Genomic DNA, 21,863 nt, shown 5'->3' on the forward strand with positions numbered 1-21,863 from the left:
CATTGATCTTTATAGGTGTAACATAATATCTAGTCCATTATGCTCTTGTGGTAAGGTAGAAGACACACATCATTATTTTTTCTCATGTCCTAATTACACTGAGGCCAGGAAAGATTTCTTCGATAAGTTTTTGAGATTTAATAAAGTTCATATTGTTGACACTCATACTTTACTCTGGGGGGATACTTCACTCAGTATTGCTGAAAATGAATATCTCTTCTCTATTGTTCAATCTTATATTCAGCATTCAGGCAGATTTAATTGATTTTTCTAAAAATGTGTATAAATAATAATTTAGCAGTATATGTTTCTATGTTGTGAGTTAATTTACTTTGTACATGCTGTTGGACTCGACTGATTGAATTTTTTGTGATATAACATGTAGGGAGAGGGCGAATTAAGATTTTAGAACTTGTGCCCAATCCTATTGTATATATTTATTGCAATAAAATATGTTCAAACTAAGCTAATATATATAATATGCCTTACCTTCTGCATCCACTATCATAGGCCTGGATATATGTTATAATTTTTAAAGACCCAAAAATAAAAACATGACTCTGCTTCATGTTTATTAAAAAAAAGCAATTATAATCAGATATAAAAACATTTTATTTAAAAAAAAAAAAAAACACTACATGTTAAAGGGACATATGCTTTAAAATTCCCACGAATCAAAATAACTGTATAAACCACATTAATTCCAAATGAAGTGTAATTAAGCCTGGCTGATTGTTTTGTTAATATGTAGCCATTAAAGCAATCTAAAAAGCAAACAAGGACATTGAAAAATTTCCAAGAGGAAATTCTTTTCCTTATGGGGAAGGACTGAATTTCATTTCAAATTGGCATTACAATTCAATAGCAAAAAAGAAAAGGATAACAGTTTTTAAGAAGGAAAAAGGAGCATCAGAGGTACCATTGTTTGAATACATTTATTACTTGACTTATGAGACTTGCAGCCTCTGTAAAAGAATAAATTGGAGAAAGAAACTGATCATATTGATTCTTTTTTTTTGTTCCTCTGTCATATTTTCATATTCACAGAATGAAATTACCCCATGACAACGACAGAATGGTGGTTGAATGGTAAATAAATGGCTACTGAAACATCACTCAAAGTCACATATTAAAGGAGTCTTTCAGTGACATTTCAGTTGCCATTTATTCATATAATTTCAGTGTTCTTTTAGTTACACTTTTGTCAATCAGTTACACTTCTTTATTCATACTTAAAAATTGTAAAGGAACTTTTGGAAAATTTGAAATCACAAAATTTTACCAAAATCAATAACATACAATTTTTTTCAACTCTGTATGCAACCATTCCCCATGATAAATTAGAGTCCAGGCATTTTTGACATCATTGACAGCTGCTTTTTTGATAAAAAAAAATGGTAGCTTAACTTGTCATTGGTTATTTGCAAAATTGTTTTGTTGAAAAACATTCTGATTGTATAAACAAGTACTCTGAAGTTGATATTAAGAGATGCTTGAGTTTCTGATTGACAATATCTATGTGGTTTTCGGAGACCAGGTCTTACAACAATCTGTAGGAATTCCCATTTGTACCAATTGCGTCCCATTATTCGCAGACTTATTTTTGTATTCATATGTAGCAGAATTTATTCAAAATTTATACATTGTAGATTAGAAGAAGACAACACTCGCTGTGGCCTTCAACTCAACATTTAGTTAAATCGACGAAGTGTTATCAATTAACAATAGTTACTTCCATTCATATGTCGACTCGTTAACACCCCAGAGAGCTTGAAATAAAAGATACCACAAAGTCTGACATATCGTTTCACATTTGGATATTTTAATAGAAAGAGACGTTAATAATTATCTAACAAACAAGCTTTATGATAAACGTGATGACTTCACTTTTCAATCGTCAACTTTCCTTACTTATGCAGCAATTTACCTTCATCACCTGCATAATGGGTTTATATCTCTCAGTTGAGAGCATGTTCTACGTATGAACAATTTCTAAAACGAGGTAAATTATTGACAAACAAGTTGATGAAACAAGAATATTTCGTAAGTTCTTTTGTCGCTAAATGACCTTGTCAGCAAATACAATTTATCAATAAGTCAAATGCTGACTGACATTTTTCATACTAATTGTAAGACCATTATTTACACACTGAATTGTCGACGGATTTTTCCATTATTTCCCGATCATGACAAGGAGCACATGGCGGGTGTGACCGGTTGGCAGGCGATGCTCACTCCTACATGGCACCTGATCCCACCTCTGATTGTTTGGAGGTCCTTGCTTGCTAATTCCTATTTTGTAATGTTTAATGGACTTTTTAGCTTGAATACTGTTCGCTATCTCCATATATTTCATTCTTCTATCTCCCTTGTTCCTGTTATTGATCCGGATGTTACCAAGAAAAAAGTACTTCAGAGACATTACTTAGGGTTCTGATTATTTAGAAAGCTTTAGCGCTTATGTATAGAATTCAAAATATATGTGTTGACAATTTTATGCCACAGAAAGTGAAATATTTATATACCAAGCATAAAAATCTTTCAATCTAAAACGGCCATAAGCATTTTTAAAAACTTTGGGCTTATGTGCTCTTATGTTTTAAATTTTATTTTACTTGTGACTTTCATAATCTATCTTTGGTTTTAAAGTTATGTTTTTGTATCTAAAATACACATTCTATTTTCTCCTGTATTTGAACCTTTTTCCTTGCACCAAGAGACTCATGTCACAAAGCAACTGGAAGAGGAAGAGCGACTCTGACAAGGAAACATAGTACAGGAAAATTAAAAGTTTTATTCCTTAATAAGAGTTGTGTAAAACCACGTGATCTTTTCAATATATTTTATATAAATAGAAGAAAAATGCCTATGGAAAGATATATTACTGTTTATACATGAGGTTAAAGTATCTCACTGTAAAGGTCATAAAACGATTAGCAATACATTTGTGGATAAAAAGATACTGCCCTTCGATGTACCTGTGCTTGAGAGGCTCTAATATTTCCTTTTCTTCCCTCAGAATAACTTATTCATATAGCACAGAACGAATTTGTAAAGAAATGTTAAATTCTCTCTTTCAGTTCACAGACTCGTCAAACATTCTACTGCTTCACTCTGACTTTATATCTGAAATCTCTATTCAACACTCATGCTGTCATATTCAACATCATTGTCACTATCAAAGACATCCTCATCATCCGAAAATTCCTGACTAATATCAATTTCATCTGTTATTTCGAATTTCTTTGCTAAGCTGTACCAATATTTGTGTTTCCTATCGCTAAGATGTGTATTTCCAATATGTACTTCATTTCTGTCATCTGGAATACTATTTAGTGTGCATTCTTTAATATCAGTACTGATTTCTATTAATTGTTTGAGGTTCTTGTTTCTACCAGAATCTTCATCTCTGAACATTAGTGAAACTTCGTTTCTTTTCAGAATTTTCTGTGATCGACGTGGAGTGTATTTTCCTTGTCTTACAGATTCTTGTTCTGAATTTCTTTGCTTAGTTTCTGCAATTATAGAGAAATAAAATTGACAGATTTTAATGATGACACAGCATGTGTCTACAGCATTCAATGATTATATTCTTAGATGAATTGCATTTTAATATATTATATGTGAATGATAAAAACTACCTGCTATCAATGGTATGTCTTTTCTTTTGCTGAAATAGATTTATACACATTCATGCTAAACTTGAAATATTTTAATTATATCTTAGCGCGGTAATATAGTAGATGCTAGACAGCATTTATGGTATCGTCGCATCTTACCGTATATGATGACAGAAAAGAAATGCAATACACCCAAAGGACATAATCATCAGCGTTGAAGTACCAGTAACAATAATCCATGAATTATTCTTAAGAAAACTCTCCAAACTGTTGTCAGCTACAAACATATTTTTGATTATTATAATTATCAGTCTGTTCAAAATGGAGAAAACGTTTATTCAGTAATGCAGGTTTGAAACTTTTTATACTAACAGTTATATTACATATAATTGCTTTTCTTTATAATTTAATACATACTTACCAGCAGGTGCTTGATGGTTACAATTTCCTGTTACTTTATTACAAGTAAACATGCAAGATGTGGGACATTCTGATTTACACAAACGCCCAAAGTAACCTCCTTGACAAACTTCACTGCAGTTTGTACCATATGTCCCATCTTCACAAACTTTTAATATTAGTTTATGACTTTATTTATTAAATATTATGAATATATTCAATATCAAAGTGATGTTTATAAAAGGTTGTAAAATTGACGTAAAGAAAGTACAACTTTAAAATTTAAATCTTCTATATTTTTTTTTTTTTTGAAATTATAAATATTATGGTACTTTACTTTGGCATGACTCGCCTTTCATATAGTAGTCTGAACAACAAATGCTGGGTCTGAAAGAAAAAGAAATATTTGCAATATTTCTTTCAATATTAAGATGTTTCCTCTTAAAAACGATACAAAACCTCTTTCAAAACAAACTTTTCGTCTAGCAAAATATTTTTAAGGTACCTTATTGAGTTTGTAATTCATCCGTTTTTAGTATGTTATTCTTATATACAAGTATATGGCCAATTGTGGTTTTGTCATATTATGAATATTCATATAATATATCAATATGATATCAAGTTCTTAGGTAAAATGCCACTCACCCACAACGATGGATATCATTAGTGGTCTGAGAGAGAATCACCACAAAAGTTTGAAAGAAATATAAAGAATCTATCATCACTACTTTAGATTCCGGCAAACTTTTTCTGACAATTCCGTGTTGTACATGTACCTCTCTATCAGAGATCGAGATCTTAAGAGGAAATTTTTCCATGTGTATCTTATATTTTATACCTTTAACTCAGATACAGTTAAAAATAGAAAAATATACTTCCTGTAATAACTTGAATTTGTTTTGTATATAGGAAGCTTATTCAATAGCATTTTTTCGCTTATTATTTTAAAAGAATATGAAATTTTTTTTGGCATGATAATTCTTATGTCACACACCTGATATATGTCCCAACACTGCAAAGAAATGTATTTTGAAATTCTTTGTAGTTGTCAGTCTGAGCGATAATTCCGATATCTTAATGCAATATTAATGGCAAAAAGCAATGTTTTTATGGCAAAGAAGAAATCTGTAGGCAAATAATTCAATGTTTGGATTTCTCTAGAGGATTTTTGGAATTCGTGTTTTTGTTTGTTTGTTCGTTTGTTTTTTTTTTTTCTTTTTTTTTCAAGTAATAGCATGAACATTAGACATTTGTTTTTGTCTGAATTTTATGATTTTGTTTCAATTTTCTCCATCGTTACGACCTAAAGCATATGTTCCCTAACATTTCCTTTTGTTACCCTAACATTCCTACATCTGTGGTTATTTTCATACATCGTTCTTTCAAAAAACCAAAATGAGGGATCAAGGCGGCTAAAATTATGGATTTCCTCTTATCTTAATGTTTGTTTTCATGCTAATACCTATAAATATTTATAGCATTAAATAATTATTAGTCTAAGGTTGAAAGAAAAATGCCTGGTTATGTATGATTGAATTTTTGGATGATTTGACACCAGTAGAATTCTGGATAATTGTGAATAAATACGAGGTGTAAATGTTGCATTATGATCATTTTGTATCTCTACATATATACAATATTTTTATCACTGTAATCCGATCTCATGTATTTCTTTGTTTGCTATCTAATCATAAATGTTCTTACCGTTCACGGTAGCTCTGTCGGTAGAGCGCTCGCTTCGTGATCGGGAGGTCGTGAGTTCGAATCTCGGCCGCGACTGACCCAAGTCGAAGAAAATGGGTAACAACTGTTCTTTCGCCATGCGCTCGGCACTTTGAAGTGAAAGTTGCGGGTCCTTCGGATGAGACCTTAAAAACCGAGGCCCCGTGTCTAGGCAGACGTTGGCACGATAAAGATCCCTCACTGATTAATGGCCATGAGTGCCGAGTAAAGGTCAAAATTTTAAGCCCTTCACTTGTATATTCTGACGTCTCTATATGAGTGAAAAATTCTGGAATAGGACTTAAAACAACATACAATCAATCATTCAACCAATATTCCTGGAAACATCGTGTAGTGTCTATGTAGTGCTATTTCTTGTGTCAGCAATCTCGCATGTCTCTTTTGATTCATTACTACCTTACGTAAATCAACAGTCAGGTCTACATCATATTCGCACCAAACTTTACTCTGTCTCTCTAAAAAACTTTGAAATAGTCTTCTTGAAAAGGTCAAGGAAAGTCCCTTTCTTGATTCCTCAACACCAGAATATAGGCTCGGATCTGTGATTATGGATATTGCAAATCATAGGTTTTTTAGACCGCCACGTTTAACTGAAGAAAATGCAGCTAAAACAATCCGTTATTCCCTTATACTTCAATATGCCAAAAAAGGGATTGACGCGGTTAATATAAGTAATATTCTTAATCACAAAAGGGTCCAGTCCTGTATTCCACCATATTTCAAGTTAAAAGACTACACCTTGTATTTCCTACAAAAATAAATCGACTATTGCTTCCAAACTTTTTAATTACAAGAAAACTTTATAGGGCCTGGATATCGAATATTTGAAACATAATCCTCCATCGTGTTCATGTTCTTCTTCACCCTATAACTATGTTCTGCTGAACACGTTATTACTGGTGACGTAAATATAGTTAATAATGAGGACCTTAGATCATTAATTTTAAAAGGTCTTAAGTATAGGGAACCCCGATCCTTCAACTGGCGTCGGAATTTCATAAATATTATGGAATCTGTAGAGGATTACTCCAGGCTTTGGGTCAGACATGAAAAAGAAGACCTTAACACTTTGTCAGAATGGATTAAATGTATCAGATATATGTTAAAATCTTGCATTTAAAGATTGAGGGGCAGTATGAAAACCATCTATCATTCTGTATTCAATAATTCAGACGTGAAAAAAGAATTAGATAGATTACACGATCAGTACGTACTGGTCCATGCTGACAAAGCAGGTAACAACATTATCTTTGTTTGTAAGGTTCATTATATATACATTGTATTTTAGAGGAACTGGGATTTAATTCTACAAGTGGAAATCCAACTTATACCCATAGCTCCCTTTCTTAGGAGGAAATTCTTCAAAATTACATATCAGTTTTGAATATTTTTGGTATTCCCAAACAACTCCAGTAAATGTTCTACCAAGCCTCTTTCTTTACTCCTCACTAAGATATTAACAATGATGAAGGAGAAACTTCAAAAGTACTGTGCAACAGTATATTCGAGAAGTGGTGTAAATCAGACGTGGACATAAAAATATTCCAAGGAACCTTTGGAACATTTGAGATCACAAGATTTTACCAAAATCAACAACATAAAAACTTAATTACGACTTTTCAACTTTTTATACAACTATTCCCCAGGATAAATTAAAGTCCAGACTTTCTGATATCTTTGACAGGTGCTTTTTCAATCTAAATGGAACTCGTAAATTTACTTACCTTGTCATTGGCCATTTTCAAAATTAATTTTTAAAAAAAACAATCTGATTGTACATACAAGCACTCTGAAGTTGACATTAAAAAGATGCTCGAGTTTCTGATTGACAATATCTATATGGTTTTTGGAGACCAGGACTTCCAACAATCTATTGGAATTTCCATGGGTACCAATTGTGCCCCGTTATAAGTAGACCTTTTTTTTGTATTCATATGAAGCAGAATTTGTTGAAAATCTTATACGTGAAAAGAAGAAAAACACTTGCTGTGGCCTTCAATTCGACATTTAGATATATCGACGACGTATTGTCAATTAACAATTGTTATTTCCATTCTGATGTCGACACGATATATCCCAGTGAGCTTGAGATAAAACATATCACAGAGTCTGACATATCTGTTTCATATTTGGATATTTTATTAGAAAAAAGACGTTATTGGTAATCTAACAACCAAGCTTTATGATAAACGTGATGAGTTTAACTTTTCAATCGTCAACTTCCCTAACTTATGCAGCAATATACCCTTAACACCTGCATGCGGGGTTTATATCTCTCAATTGATTCGATACGCCAGTGCATGCTCTACGTATGAACAATTTTTAAAACGAGGTAAGTTATCTATCCCTCTGTATTCAATAACCCAGAAGTGAAAAAGAATTAGATAGATTACATGATCAGTACGTACTGGTCCCTGCTGACAAAGCAGGTAACAACATTGTCTTTGTTTGTAAGGCTCATTATATTAAATGTATTTTAGAGGAACTTGGATTAAATTCTACAAGTGGTATTCCAACTTATACTCATAGTTCCCTTTCTAAGGAAGAAATTCTTCAAATTCATGTCAGTTTTGAATATTCTTACTTTTCCAAGCAAACAAAATGAATTCGAATTACCATATCTATATTGGATTCCGAAACTTCATTAAAATCCTTACAAACAAAGATACATAGCGGATTCTAGTATAAATGTTCAACCAAGCCTCTTTCTTTATTCCTCACTAAGATTTTAGCAGTAGTGAAGGAGAAAAGAAACCTCAAGAGTACTGTGCAACAATATACTCGAGAAGTGGTGTAAATCAGATGTGGATACCTAAAAATTCCAAGGAAATTTTGAAAAATTTGAAATCACAAGATTTTACCAAAATCAACAATATATTTCAATAAAAATAAAATTCGTAAATTTACTTACCTTGTCATTGGTCATTTTCAAAATTAATTTGTTAAAAAACATTATGATTCTAGACACAAGTATCCTGAAGTTGACATTAAAAAGACGCTTGAGTTTCTGACAATATCTATGTGGTTTTTGGAGACCAGGTCTTCCAACAATCAATTGGAATTCCCATGGGTACAAATTGCGCCCCGTTATTAGCACAACTTTTTTGTATTTATATGAATCAGATTTTGTCCAAAATCTTATGCGTGAAAGAAGAAAACACTTGCTGTGGCCTTCAATTCTACATTTTGATTCATCGACGACGATTTGTCTATTAACAATTGTTATTTCCAATCTGATGTCGATACCATATATCCCGGTGAGCTTGGGATAAAAGATACCACAGAGTTTGACCCACCTGTTTCATATTTGGATATTTTACTTGAAAAAGACGTTGATGGTAATCTAACAGCCAAGCTTTATGATAAACGTGATGACTTTAACTTTTCAATCGTCAACTTTCCTTACTTATGCAGCAAAATACCTTTATCACCTGTATACGTGGTTTATATCTCTCACTTGATTCGATACGCAAGAGTATATACCATTTCTAAAACGAGGTAAATTGTTGACAAACAAGTTGCTGAAACAAGAATATCAGCAGTTTCGTTTAAAGTCATCATTTCGTAAGTTCTATGGTCGATACAATGACCTTGTCCGCAAATTCAATTTATCATTGAGTTAAATGCTAATTTACGTTTTTCATACTAATTGTTAGGGAATTATTTACATACTGAATTGTCAATGGATTTGGCCGTTATTTCCCGATCTTGACATGAAGCACATGCGTACGGCGGGTGTGACCTGTCGGCAGGGGATGCTCACTACTCCATTGCACCTGATCTCGCTTCTGATGGTTTAGAGGTCCGTGTTTGCTCTGCTCCTATTTTGTATTCTTTAATGGACTTTTGAGCTTGAATACTGTTCGTTATCTCCGTATATTTCGCTACGTTCAAACAAACATCCTTTACGGGATAAAAAGTCATTTTCACGCTTTCATTTTTCAAGCTTCTGACTGGATTTAAAATAAAAACAGTGATTAATTTCTAAATGCTTTTAAATACACATTTAGATTTATGCTATACATTTAGATGTATTGTCACCCATTACAAACACAATTCAAAACACTTTCACATTCAGTTGATTGTTTGATTTTTTTTTTGTTTTTTTTTATTTTGCGTCCCATTCGAGAATTTTTCACTCATAACTTTCAGTGAAAGTACCTTCCCACACACAGTTTTTAGAATGTTGATGTTAGTGATTATAAAAACTGCCTACTCTTAGCTCAGTCCCAGTTTTCTGCCTGAAATCTGTCCAAACTCCTATATAATGAAATATGGAGATAAGTTCTCTAGTATAAAGTTGTGCCATATCAATGTCACAAATGTCACAAATTGGATTTAAGTCCTCGTGTTTTTGTCTTTTCCAGTTAACAAAAAGCTGATGCGGTCAATTGCATGATGATACAAAAAGTCTAGTTACCTTTTGTAACTTCAATCAGAGGAGTTCAAGAATTATTATTTTGTAACAGATTTTGGTGTTCCAATTATTCCCTGTTACGTTTGTGATGAGAAAAGACGACACCTTTATAAGTGGCTTTGCTTGTTTTTCTGATAACTTTGCTTCAAGTGAGATAAAAATTGTCAAGTATTTAGTAACTGGAGTGATGTGCTCATTATTCAAAGATATTTCTAATGCTGAAAGGTAGCAAAATTTTATGGAACATCCGTGGCTTATTTGAATTCTTGCTTATTGACTAGCCGATTAAGTCGGGCGAAATTGAAATTTGACCTATTCTGATGATGATTTTGAGATTTAAAGAAAAATGTAGTGTATATGAGATATCTTAAAATATTAAACATAAATAATAGATGAAGTTTATATTGCTAATTCTAAGGGTAAATCATTGAAAAGGGGCAAATATATTGGACATTTACGATTTGTTTGAAGAGCCCCCTTATTTTATTTTCTAATTCTATTTCAACTCTTTGTTCTTTAGAATTTAAAAAAAACGGTGCTTTGGAAAAACCAAATTCAAAAAAATAATCTTGCCAAAGAAGTTAACAAAGTAATATATATCTTCAATCAAATTTCATTTTTCACGTATGGTGTGGTGATGAAAGTTTAACCCATGTTCACAGACTTGAGGAAATTTGCAACACAATAAGACCTCACAGTCAGCGATACTGCATCTTTTTTAGAACTTGTTTGAAGTCCCTATGTAGTTTTGGAAGCTTAATTATGAAGTACCTCTTCTTTTCCCAATTTTAAATATAATCTAAGCTCTATTGTGAGTCCGCGTATACCTAATTTATTTCTGCAATTGACTATACATTCTTTTTGGACAACCCATTCTAAAAGTTCACACTCAATTTTAGGGCATCTTTAAAAAAAAAAAAAATATGCAAGATTTATAAGCTCAGAAATTTTACATTTGCACAGAAGGAAACAAAATTATAATTTTGTTACAAAAATGCTGCAATCGATGGAGTAAACACCATTATTTTGTCATATTCTCTTACTTTCCCACGAGAAAAAAAAAATGGACTAAAAAATTCACTTTTGTAGGAAGCAAATTATTAGCACATTGATTAGAGTTAAGTTTTTCATGACACAAAAATATGTATTTTCATAAATATATTCCTCATTAGTAAACATGTAAAAATGTACTCTTAATGTTCTCATTTTAGCCAAATTAATCAATAAAATAGAAAACAAGAGGTCCAGAGACCACAACTCTAACCTGAGTCAATATGGCCCTGTTCTTCTTTATCAGCAGGTTTCGTCTCCTATGTAATCATTTGTAAAGCTTTGATCGCCTGTTCTAGCCAAACCCTACCTCAAAGTGCCATGTTTTGAACAAAGTATTCCTTTGGAAAGCATTTATTCCTAATTGTAACCCAACCCTACCCGGGGTCCTGATTTAAAAAAAAGAATTTGAATCTACACTATGTAATGAAGGTTTCCTTAAGTTTCAACTTTTCTGCTCCAATGGTTCTTAAGAAGATAACTTTTAACAGATGACACCAAATTTTAATCAATTCTTAATCAACTCCCCTTAAAAGAGGATGTGGCCCTTCATTTGAACAAATTCCCTTTACCAAAGTATGCTTCGTAGCAAGTTTGGTTGCAATTGGTCAAGAAATTCTTGAGAAGAAGTCAAAAATGTGAAAAGTTTATAGAAAGACAGACTGACGGACAGACAGACGGCAGACAAACTGTGATCTGAAAACCTCACTTGAGCTTTCAGCTCAGGTGAGCTAAAAAGGCCTAGAACTCATGTTTTCAATCATATTTTTACAACAAATCACTTGTTTCAGATTGTAATACTTAAAAAAATATACTTTTAAATATTTTATTGTTCATAGTCCTTTCTATTGCTGAATTAATAAAACCAGTGACAGACTTTATAGTAGTTGGTATTTACAACATATGCATGTATTGTGACATTGTCTATCATTCAAGTCACAAGCGCATCTCAGATAAATGCATCTATTTTTATTTGAACATACCTGGATATGTTTATATGCAAATTATTGCGTCACTTAAAGGCTATTTGTGTTCGTAAAAAAGACATGCACATATCTTTTTTCTGCTTATCAGGGAAATCGAGGTTTCTCTAAATTTGTTTTTCATTATAGTATTCGAACAGCCTTAGTATCAATTGGAACTGATATCAGCGACTCATAGGCTTTGAAAAAGTTATGAGAAAACGTTTGTTCTTCAAAATTCATACTATTTTTCCCTGTTTTTGGAACAACTTAATAACACCTACATTTTGAATTAAGGGACCTTGTCATTCTTTGATGAAAATGTTTCATACAATGTAATGTTTGATTTTTTTTTAATTATGAAACCAGTGGTTTCTTTATCATTGCAAGTTTTAAAACTTTATAAAAGTTTTAAAACAAAAATCCTATGAATAGTCATCAATGCTAAAAGCTAATGAACTGTCATTTAAAAATAAAAAATATGAGATAACGAACAGTATTCGAGCTCAAAAGTCCATTAAACATTACAAAATAGAAGCAGAGCAAACACGGACCTCTAAGACATCAGAGGTGGGATCAGGTGCCATGGAGGAGTGAGTATCCCCTGCCAACCAGTCACACCCGCCGTGTGCTCCTTGTCATGATCGGGAAATAACGGAAAAAATCCATCGTCAATTTAGTGTTTAATTAATAGCCGAACAATTAGTATGAAAAAAGTCAGTCAGCATTTGACTTAATGATATATTGTATAGAGCTTACGAATTGGTGACCTTCAACGAGATCGCTGAAATTCTTGTTTCATCAACTTGTTTGTCAATAACTTACCTCGTTTTAAAAATTGTTCATACGTAGAGCATGCACTGGCGTATCGAATCAATTGAGAGATATAAACCCCGCATGCAGGTGTTAAGGGTATATTGCTGCATAAGTTAGGGAAGTTGACGATTGAAAAGTTAAACTCATCACGTTTATCATAAAGCTTGGTTGTTAGATTACCAATAACGTCTTTTTCCCAATAAAATATCCAAATATGAAACAGATATGTCAGACTCTGTGATATGTTTTATCTCAAGCTCACTGGGATATATCGTGTCGACATCAGAATGGAAATAACAATTGTTAATTGACAATACGTCGTCGATATATCTAAATGTCGAATTGAAGGCCACAGCAAGTGTTTTTCTTCTTTTCACGTATAAGATTTTCAACAAATTCTGCTTCATATGAATACAAAAAAAGGTCTACTAATAACGGGGCACAATTGGTACCCATGGAAATTCCAATAGATTGTTGGAAGTCCTGGTCTCCAAAAACCATATAGATATTGTCAATCAGAAACTCGAGCATCTTTTTAATGTCAACTTCAGAGTGCTTGTATGTACAATCAGATTGTTTTTTTTTTTTTTTGTTTTTTTGTTTTTTTTTACAAATTAATTTTGAAAATGACCAATGACAAGGTAAGTAAATTTACGAATTCCATTTAGATTGAAAAAGCACCTGTCAAAGATATCAGAAAGTCTGGACTTTAATTTATCGTGGGGAATAGTTGTATAAAAAGTTGAAAAGTCGTAATTAAGTTTTTATGTTGCTGATTTTGGTAAAATCTTGTGATCTCAAATGTTCCAAAGGTTCCTTGGAATATTTTTATGTCCACGTCTGATTTACACCACAGTACTCTTGAAGTTTCTCCTTCATTATTGTTAATATCTTAGTGAGGAGTAAAGAAAGAGGCTTGGTAGAACATTTACTGGAGTTGTTTGGGAATATCAAAAATATTCAAAACTGATACGTAATTTTGAAGAATTTCCTCCTAAGAAAGGGAGCTATGGGTATAAGTTGGATTTCCACTTGTAGAATTAAATCCCAGTTCCTCTAAAATACAATGTATATATAATGAACCTTACAAACAAAGATAATGTTGTTACCTGCTTTGTCAGCATGGACCAGTACGTACTGATCGTGTAATCTTTCTAATTCTTTTTTTCACGTCTGAATTACTGAATACAGAATGATAGATGGTTTTCATACTGCCCCTCAATTAATGCAAGATTTTAACATATATCTGATACATTTAATCCATTCTGACAAAGTGTCAAGGTCTTCTTTTTCATGTCTGACCCAAAGCCTGGCGTAATCCTCTACAGAATCCATAATATGTATGAAATTACGACGCCATTTAAAGGATCGGGTTTCCCTATATTTAGGACCGTTTGAAATTATTTATCTCAGATCCCCATTATTAACTATATTTACGTCAACAGTAATAACATGTCCAGCATAGTTATAGGGTGAAAAAGAACATGAATACGAAGGAGGATTATGTTTCAGATATCCAGGCCCTGTAAAGTTTTCTTGTAATTATAAAATTTGGAAGCAATAGTCGATGTATATTTGTAGGAAATACAAGGTGTAGTCTTCAACTTGAAATATGGTGGAATACAAGACTGGAATTTTTTTTTGGTTAAGATTATTACTGATATTAACTGCGTAAATTCCTTTCTTGGCATATTGGAGTTTAAGGAAAAAACGGATTGTTTTAGCTGCATTTTCTTTTGTAAAACGTGGCGGTATAAAAAGCCATGATTTGCAATATCCATAATCACAGATCCGAGCCGGTATTCTGCTGTCGAGGAATCAAGAAAAGGACTTTCTTTGACCTCTTCAAGTAGGCTTTGCAAAAGTTTCAAAGGGACAGAGTAAAGTTTGGGTCGAGTGTGATGAAGACTTAAATGTTGATTTACATAAGGTATTAACGAATCAAAATAGACATCGCGTATTAAATGTTTATTGTAAGACCTTGACTAAATTACGTCTCTGTGTATGGTTGAAAAGTCCCATCACACTGACATTGTTACACTGTGGACTGGAAAGATTCCCATCCCTATCGACATTGTCATTGCATCCATAGGGAAAGGCCCTATTTTTGTAATGCAAAATTCTTCGCTGTCTACGGAAAGGTGTACTCAATGAAGGACTGTTTGTATGATGGTAAATCTTTTCTAGAATTCTAACTTTCATTGAAAAAATTGACTGATCAGGTAAATTAAAGTGCTTGTAAAGAAGCTGCTGCCCTCGTTGTTTATGTGAAATCTGTGACCCGATATTCGTTCATGAAGTGATAAATAACCTTTTCAACTTCAACTCTGTGTTTTTGTTTTGGCTTAATATCTTGGTTGTATAACATATTTCCTGATCATGACAAGGAGCACAATGCAGATGTGACCGGTCGGCAGGGAATGCTCACTCCTTCATGGCACCTGATCCCACAAAGATTTCAAAACAAAGTTTAAGTAAATTGGAGTTTACAATATATGTCCGTCATTTTTCTTTCTTCATATAATAATTTCTTCATATTGAATGGATTTTCATTTTTTTTATTGTAAATACATGATGTTACAGAGAATATAACACTAATATTATATATGAAATATTAGCCCTAGAATGAAAACTATCAGTTATTTACAAAATATAACTTTTGGTGAAATTGAAGTGACCACGTATCCTCTGTGACAAAATGTAAAGAAACTGGGAAAAAGTGTTTCTTGAATATGATCAACTTTCCCCAAAACGTGTATGAACACGTTACACTCTAAAAAAAACTTATTTCCCAGTTTTCATCCTCATCTTCATTCATATACAGCTTTGTTGTTTTTATTTTTGTTTTATTTTTACATTGATCTTTAGGATGAAATTCTCCTGACATATTTTCCTGTTTTAACTTTCAGACATGTAAAGCACTGTATGGTCTATCTGTTTCTTCAAGGGATTCACCACAGAGACAACCCTCCTCAGTTAAAATAGGGTCGTATTCGCTTGATTTTTGCATATTACTTATATTTACAAGTTGATTTTCTGAAAAAGATCGATGCAGATTGTTTGAAGTTTCCAGAGTCCTCTCCCCTTTATTATTACTTACGCTCAAACGATCAGAACTGTTTTGGATTTTAGAAGCTTCATTCGTTACTGGGAAATCTAACGATCTGCTCAATCTAAGACATACGTACTCCTCCTCATCCTGAATAGGCTTAGTTCTAGCGAAAAAATTATCAGGACTCGCAACACTTTGTTTCTTTGTGAATTGTAATCGGTGATAATCAACATGGAAGGAAATCTTTTCATACAGGCTATGTGTAGGCAGATTCCCATTATCCGAAGTGTCATTTGTTTTTCTTAAAATCACAGAGGGGTTTGACCAAGCACCAGTGTTGCTGCATTGTTGAAAGTGCGATTGATGAATTTCATCATAGTCTTCAAATCTTTCTAAATGTACAGTCTCGGAAATCTCTGTGCCCTCAATGTTTTGGTTGTTCTGCAGATTGTTGTCATTTGTATGATCTTTTTGTTTATAAATTAAAGATTTTATAAGTGATGTTTTTGAAAATGGATAATTTTTACTTCATGATTTATTTCTAATCATTAATAAAAATTAACAGACATGTTTTGTATTAATCCTTACTTTATTATTTTTGTTTGATTTTTAGAGTGTCGGTGAAATAATAATTATAATAATGTTAATTGCTTGTTTGCATACTAATATTCGTACACAAGTAAAAGAAATGAAATGAATATTGGTTAATTTACCCAAACATGAAAATCCTGAATGGCAAGAATTGGACAGTGTACATCTAGGAGAAAATGGAGATACTCTTTGTTATATTGATAATAATTTTTAATAAAATCAACAATGTTGCCATGAGTTTTAAATACAAAATTCACAAAAAAAAAAAAAAAAAAAAAAAAAAAAAAAAAAAAAAAACTCACTGGTTTGATGAACGTAGGTAAATGAAAACTCCGCCAACAAAAATTGCTGATATAATAGCAATAAGAAGTAGGCTAGTCAACATCCAATGATCATTCTCGTTAGCAATCTTTAATGATCCTGACCTTGATCTGGACCTCCCTGTCACTTGGTAAGGTTTCTCCGATAGAGACGATTTTAGATTCTTTATCACTATGCTGGGATTCTTGAAGTGAACATGTGTTGTTGGCCATTCTGTATTGTTTGATTTGGTTTTTCTTTGAACATACTTTTGTGTTAAAAAAGTATATTCAGTTGCATGGACTGAAAATTCTGAAATGAAGGAATAAATATTGTTACATGACATGATATACAGTACATGCCTACAATTTGATCAATCTGTTTGTTTATTGTTGATAGAAAAAAAGCTTGATTTCAAGCCTTTTTAATTATTAAAACTTCATATCGATCACATTTCCCTTAATTTTTTTCTTGCGATATACATGTATATCTTTCGGATATACTATTGGACAGTTGTTTAGTGTTGTAATTTTTAAATGTACACAGTAAAACAGCAAACGTGGTTGCTTCTTATACATTTTTCTAAAAAAAGTACATATGAATCATAAAGGAAAGCTTCCACGAACATCCTCATTAATTTTGGAATCTGATTAAAACGACATTGCTTCATCGTTTAAAGTAGCCATCAAATTTGTTTATTTAGTTTATTTTTTTTAAGAGGTTAAACAATTTTGGAACTTTTATATACATTTTTTTTTAACAGAATCACTGATAGACGCCTTTCAAAGAATGTCCAATTCATTACAACTTTGCTGGGGTTTCTCTAACAAGCATATAAACTTTTTGAATATAAAATGTTTGAGCACATTTTATATTTTTCAGAACATGGCTTATTTTTGTAGCTCATCGTGTACAGGTATTATAAACGAAAAAAGTGAACAATGACCAATCTCAAAAAAATCTATAATCAATACAAATCTGTGTACAGGGCATGAACATGGACACTCAAAAATTCCAGAGCACGGCGAGTGTGACGGGTCGCTAGCGACACTCACTTCTCCATGGCACCTGATCCCACCTCTAAATTTTAAGGTCCTTGTTTGCTCAAAATTTGTATCGTTTCATTGGACTTTCGAGATTGAATACTGTTCGTTATGTTCATATTTCATTTAAGAAATGTTCAGTGTTGTTTGGTGAGTTCTGAAAACAATATTTCCCTCACTGTTTTGTGAAGAGTCCACTCTTTGTGTGGTTGATCCTGATTGTGTTCCTGATTCTTCGGTTACTTTTGTTACCCGTTGTTTCACCTCTGTTGTACCTGTAAAGGCTTTTGATGATGTATTTGTAGCTAGTACAATACCATTTGACAAGCTGTCGGTCAATTTACATCTTTACAATTCATTTTCAATATGAAAAATAAAGTGTATACTACAAGGAATTTTATTTAAGAAAAACATATAAGGTAAATGATATTTTACATTAATAATCTTGTATAAATCGTGCATAAAAAAAAACAACATTGATGTATGTGTGACACCGTTAGGACATCCGTTTATATAATGGCATATCTGTGCTTCACAATCACATGGACGCGTGCAAAGATGGCCGTAGAAACCTAATTTGCATTGATGTGAACAATTTACTCCAAAGCTTCCTAATGGACACTCTATCAAATCAAAAGAGTTCAAAATAAAAGTTAATCACAACAGTTTTACAATGTATCACTTGGCTCAGTATATGTGTTTTATCCAGAGCATAAAATAAATATTTTGGTTGAATGTTAAATTTCAGAAGCACTTATGATCTTTAAATTCTGTCCAAACAGTAATAGAGCAACAACAAAGATAAATATTTTCTACGTATGGTTTTGCTTGCTTACCTAAGCAGCTGTCACTGTCTGTATCAAAATAATAATTATAACCACAAAGAGAATGGTTCCTAAGGGAAAAAAAATTCCAATTTTCTTTGGTGCATACTTTTTAATATAAATGTTACGGGTAAAAAGAGGCATGGACAAAAAGGAATTAAAGGGAATTTTCCTCTTACCCTTTTAAAGCATCCATTTCTCCACCGGTTTTTGATAATATAGGTATCAATAAGCACCATTTTACAACAGATACCTTCCCCATTGTACATTTTATCTTTGAGGAAACAAACAAATTACTATTTAAGAGTAAAGTTTCAAATAGGATTATTTTTTTATTTTTGAAAACTGGTTTAATAAGAGGAAATTATTATGGCAACGATAAATTGATTAAATAAAAGGAAATCACTGATTTTATTGACAATGGCTATTGAAAGTTAGTTGTTTATACGAATGGCACCACTTCATACCTGATTTTTTTAACATTACCATTATGCATTTGAATACAATGTTCATCAGTAAAGTAATAATATATACATGTATATTTCATTTAAAAATGCTTCATGAAATATGAAGATAAAGAACAGTAATCAATCTCAATCCTTAGATAAAACTATAGTTAATTATAGTTTACAAAATTTACTATAATTAACTATAATGATAACTTTGACACTCTGAACACTATTGTTAACTATAGTAACAATTTTGACACTTTGATTTACTATTGTGATAACCTTAAAAAATTTTGATTTACTATAGTGAGAGAGAGGGAAAGAGAGATTATTTTGTAGTGTCTGCTCTTTGATATGTGTTTGCATTTATCTTTGCACATGCAATCTGTTGTCTTGTTATGTCAAATACATTTCAAAATCTTTGTTTGTGCTGTTAATAAAGAAAATTTTATTTTCCCTATGATACTAACATTGCTTTAGTTCTGTAGGCTCTGACTCCAAGGATCTATGAAACAAAAATTTCAAAGTAATGATATTCTTACGAATTCGTTTAATATTTGTATTGAATATCACTTTCAAAACTTATTTTCAAAGTCTCTAAACCACGTTAAACAAATACTTGTCAAATATGCTAATTCAGCTTTGGTTCCTTCATTTGCTATCGCAGAGGAGTAGAGGATTCCATATTTTGTTGTGGTGTTGTTTTTGGTTTTGTACTCCGACGTTGATATCAAAAAGGTGCTCCAATTTCTGATTGACAATATCTATGTAGTTTTTGGAGGTCAAGTCTTCCAGTAATCTGTCGGTCTTTCTACGGGTACCAATTGCACCCTGTATTGTGCCCTGTTACTAGCAGACCTATTATTATATTCGAAGCAGAATTTATTCAAAAACTTGTACATGAAAAGCAGAAAACACTTCTTGTGGACTTTAACGGCATTTAGATATATCTACGGCGTATCATAGATTAACAATTGTTACTTCCGTTCATATATCGACTCGATGTATCCCGGTGAGCTTGAAAGCAAAGATGCCACAGAGTCTGACAAATCTGTTTCCTTTTTTGATATTTTACTGGAAAAAGACGTTAACGGTGACCTAACAACAAAACTTTATGATAAACGTGATGGCTTCAGTATTTCTATCGTCATCTTTCCTTATTTATGTTGCAATAAACCTTTAACACCTGTATATGGAGTTTATGTCTCCCAGTTGATTCGATACGCAAGAGCATGCTCTGGGTACGAAAAAATTCTATGACGAGACAAGCTATTATTAAACAAGTTGATGATACAAGGATATCAACAGTTTTGATCGAGGTCATCATCTCTTAAGTTTCATGGTCTATAGAATGACCTTGTCAGCAAATGCACTCTATCATTAAATCGAATGGCTACTGAGATTTTTCATACTTATTGTTAGGCCATTATTTACAAAGTCACTAAATTGCCTACGGATTTTTCAATTTTTCCCGATCATGATAAGGAGCAAACAGCGGATGTGACCGGTCGACAGAGGTTGCCTACTCCTCCATGGCACCTGATCCCACCTTTGGTGTTTTATAGGTCCGTGTTTGCTCTGCTCCCCATTTGTTTTGTTTTTTTAAATAGACTTTCGAGCTTGATTACTGTTCGTTTTCTCCATATTTTAATGTAATAAACATTTCCTCAACAACCATTTAATTGATACTCTAGAAGAAAGATTGAAAAAAAAAATATTTACCTTGAAGGTGTTATAGCTTCTTTAAGGCATTCAACTACAGGGTCACATTATAAAACTTTACTCGTGTAGGACATGACAATTTCAAAACCTACCATATTTTTTTTTCTTCACAAAGTTGTTTACAATCCCCATGCTATGCTTCCATATTTGCATTGCATGTAATTTATTTTATAAACAGGAGAAGATAATGCTATCTATGACAATTTTAATTCTTTTCATAAAAATAATTCAGTACAATTTTAAACAGAAATAAAATCATGATTTTTTTTTCAAATATCAATATCATCAATACGCAAGACTTTTCTACACTCTTTACAAGCATTCCTCAATTAAAAGTATAATTTTTGATGGCATAGACAACTGCTTCTTCAATAAAAATGGAACTCAGAAATTTTCATATATTGTTATTGGTTTTCTTCAAAATCACTCTGATTCTACACTAACAACTGAATTGTATGATAAACAAGATAACTTCATGCATCTTTTCCACCATCAACTTTCTTTATGTATGTATGTATGTATGTATGTACGCTATCACCTGCATATGGTGTTTACTTCTACAAACATATTTGATAATGAAGAGCATGGTCCGAGTTCGATCAATTTTTAAAAAGAGGCAAGTTAATGATACTTGATGTTACAGGGATTTCATTAACATTCATTGAAAGTCAGTATTTAGTAATTTCTATATAAATTCAATATATCCCAGTGCACTCGAGATAAAAGACCGATTCATATTTGGATGATATACTGACTGAAGACGATAATGCTCAGCGGTGTGACAAACGGGATGACTTCAGCTCTTCCATGACAATTTCCCTTATTCATGTAGTAATATTGCAACACCACTTGCAATTGGATTTTATGTTTCCCAA

At 32.3% G+C, this 21,863-nt stretch overlaps 1 protein-coding gene across 1 annotated transcript; it reads right to left on the bottom strand.

Moving 5' to 3' along the window:
• Positions 1-3,135: 3,135 nt before the first annotated feature.
• LOC133191745 (uncharacterized) lies at positions 3,136-4,683 on the bottom strand. The gene is made up of 3 exons (XM_061327481.1): positions 4,665-4,683; positions 4,042-4,188; positions 3,136-3,515 (listed from the first exon to the last, which is right to left on the bottom strand). Exons 1-3 carry the CDS (start codon positions 4,681-4,683, stop codon positions 3,136-3,138), a joined length of 546 nt encoding a protein of 181 aa, XP_061183465.1.
• Between the last annotated feature and the right edge of the window lie 17,180 nt (positions 4,684-21,863).

The sequence above is a fragment of the Saccostrea echinata genome, unplaced genomic scaffold (assembly GCF_033153115.1).
Source record: "Saccostrea echinata isolate AGI-Se365-2 ecotype Australia unplaced genomic scaffold, CSIRO_AGI_Sech_v1 ptg000024l, whole genome shotgun sequence".
Lineage (NCBI taxonomy): Eukaryota > Metazoa > Mollusca > Bivalvia > Ostreida > Ostreidae > Saccostrea > Saccostrea echinata.

Coding starts and splice junctions, on each gene's coding strand:
- LOC133191745 (XM_061327481.1), bottom strand. Junction 3,516..4,041: donor TAACCATCAAGCACCTGCTG/GTAAGTATGTAT, acceptor CTATAATTGCAG/AAACTAAGCAAAGAAATTCA.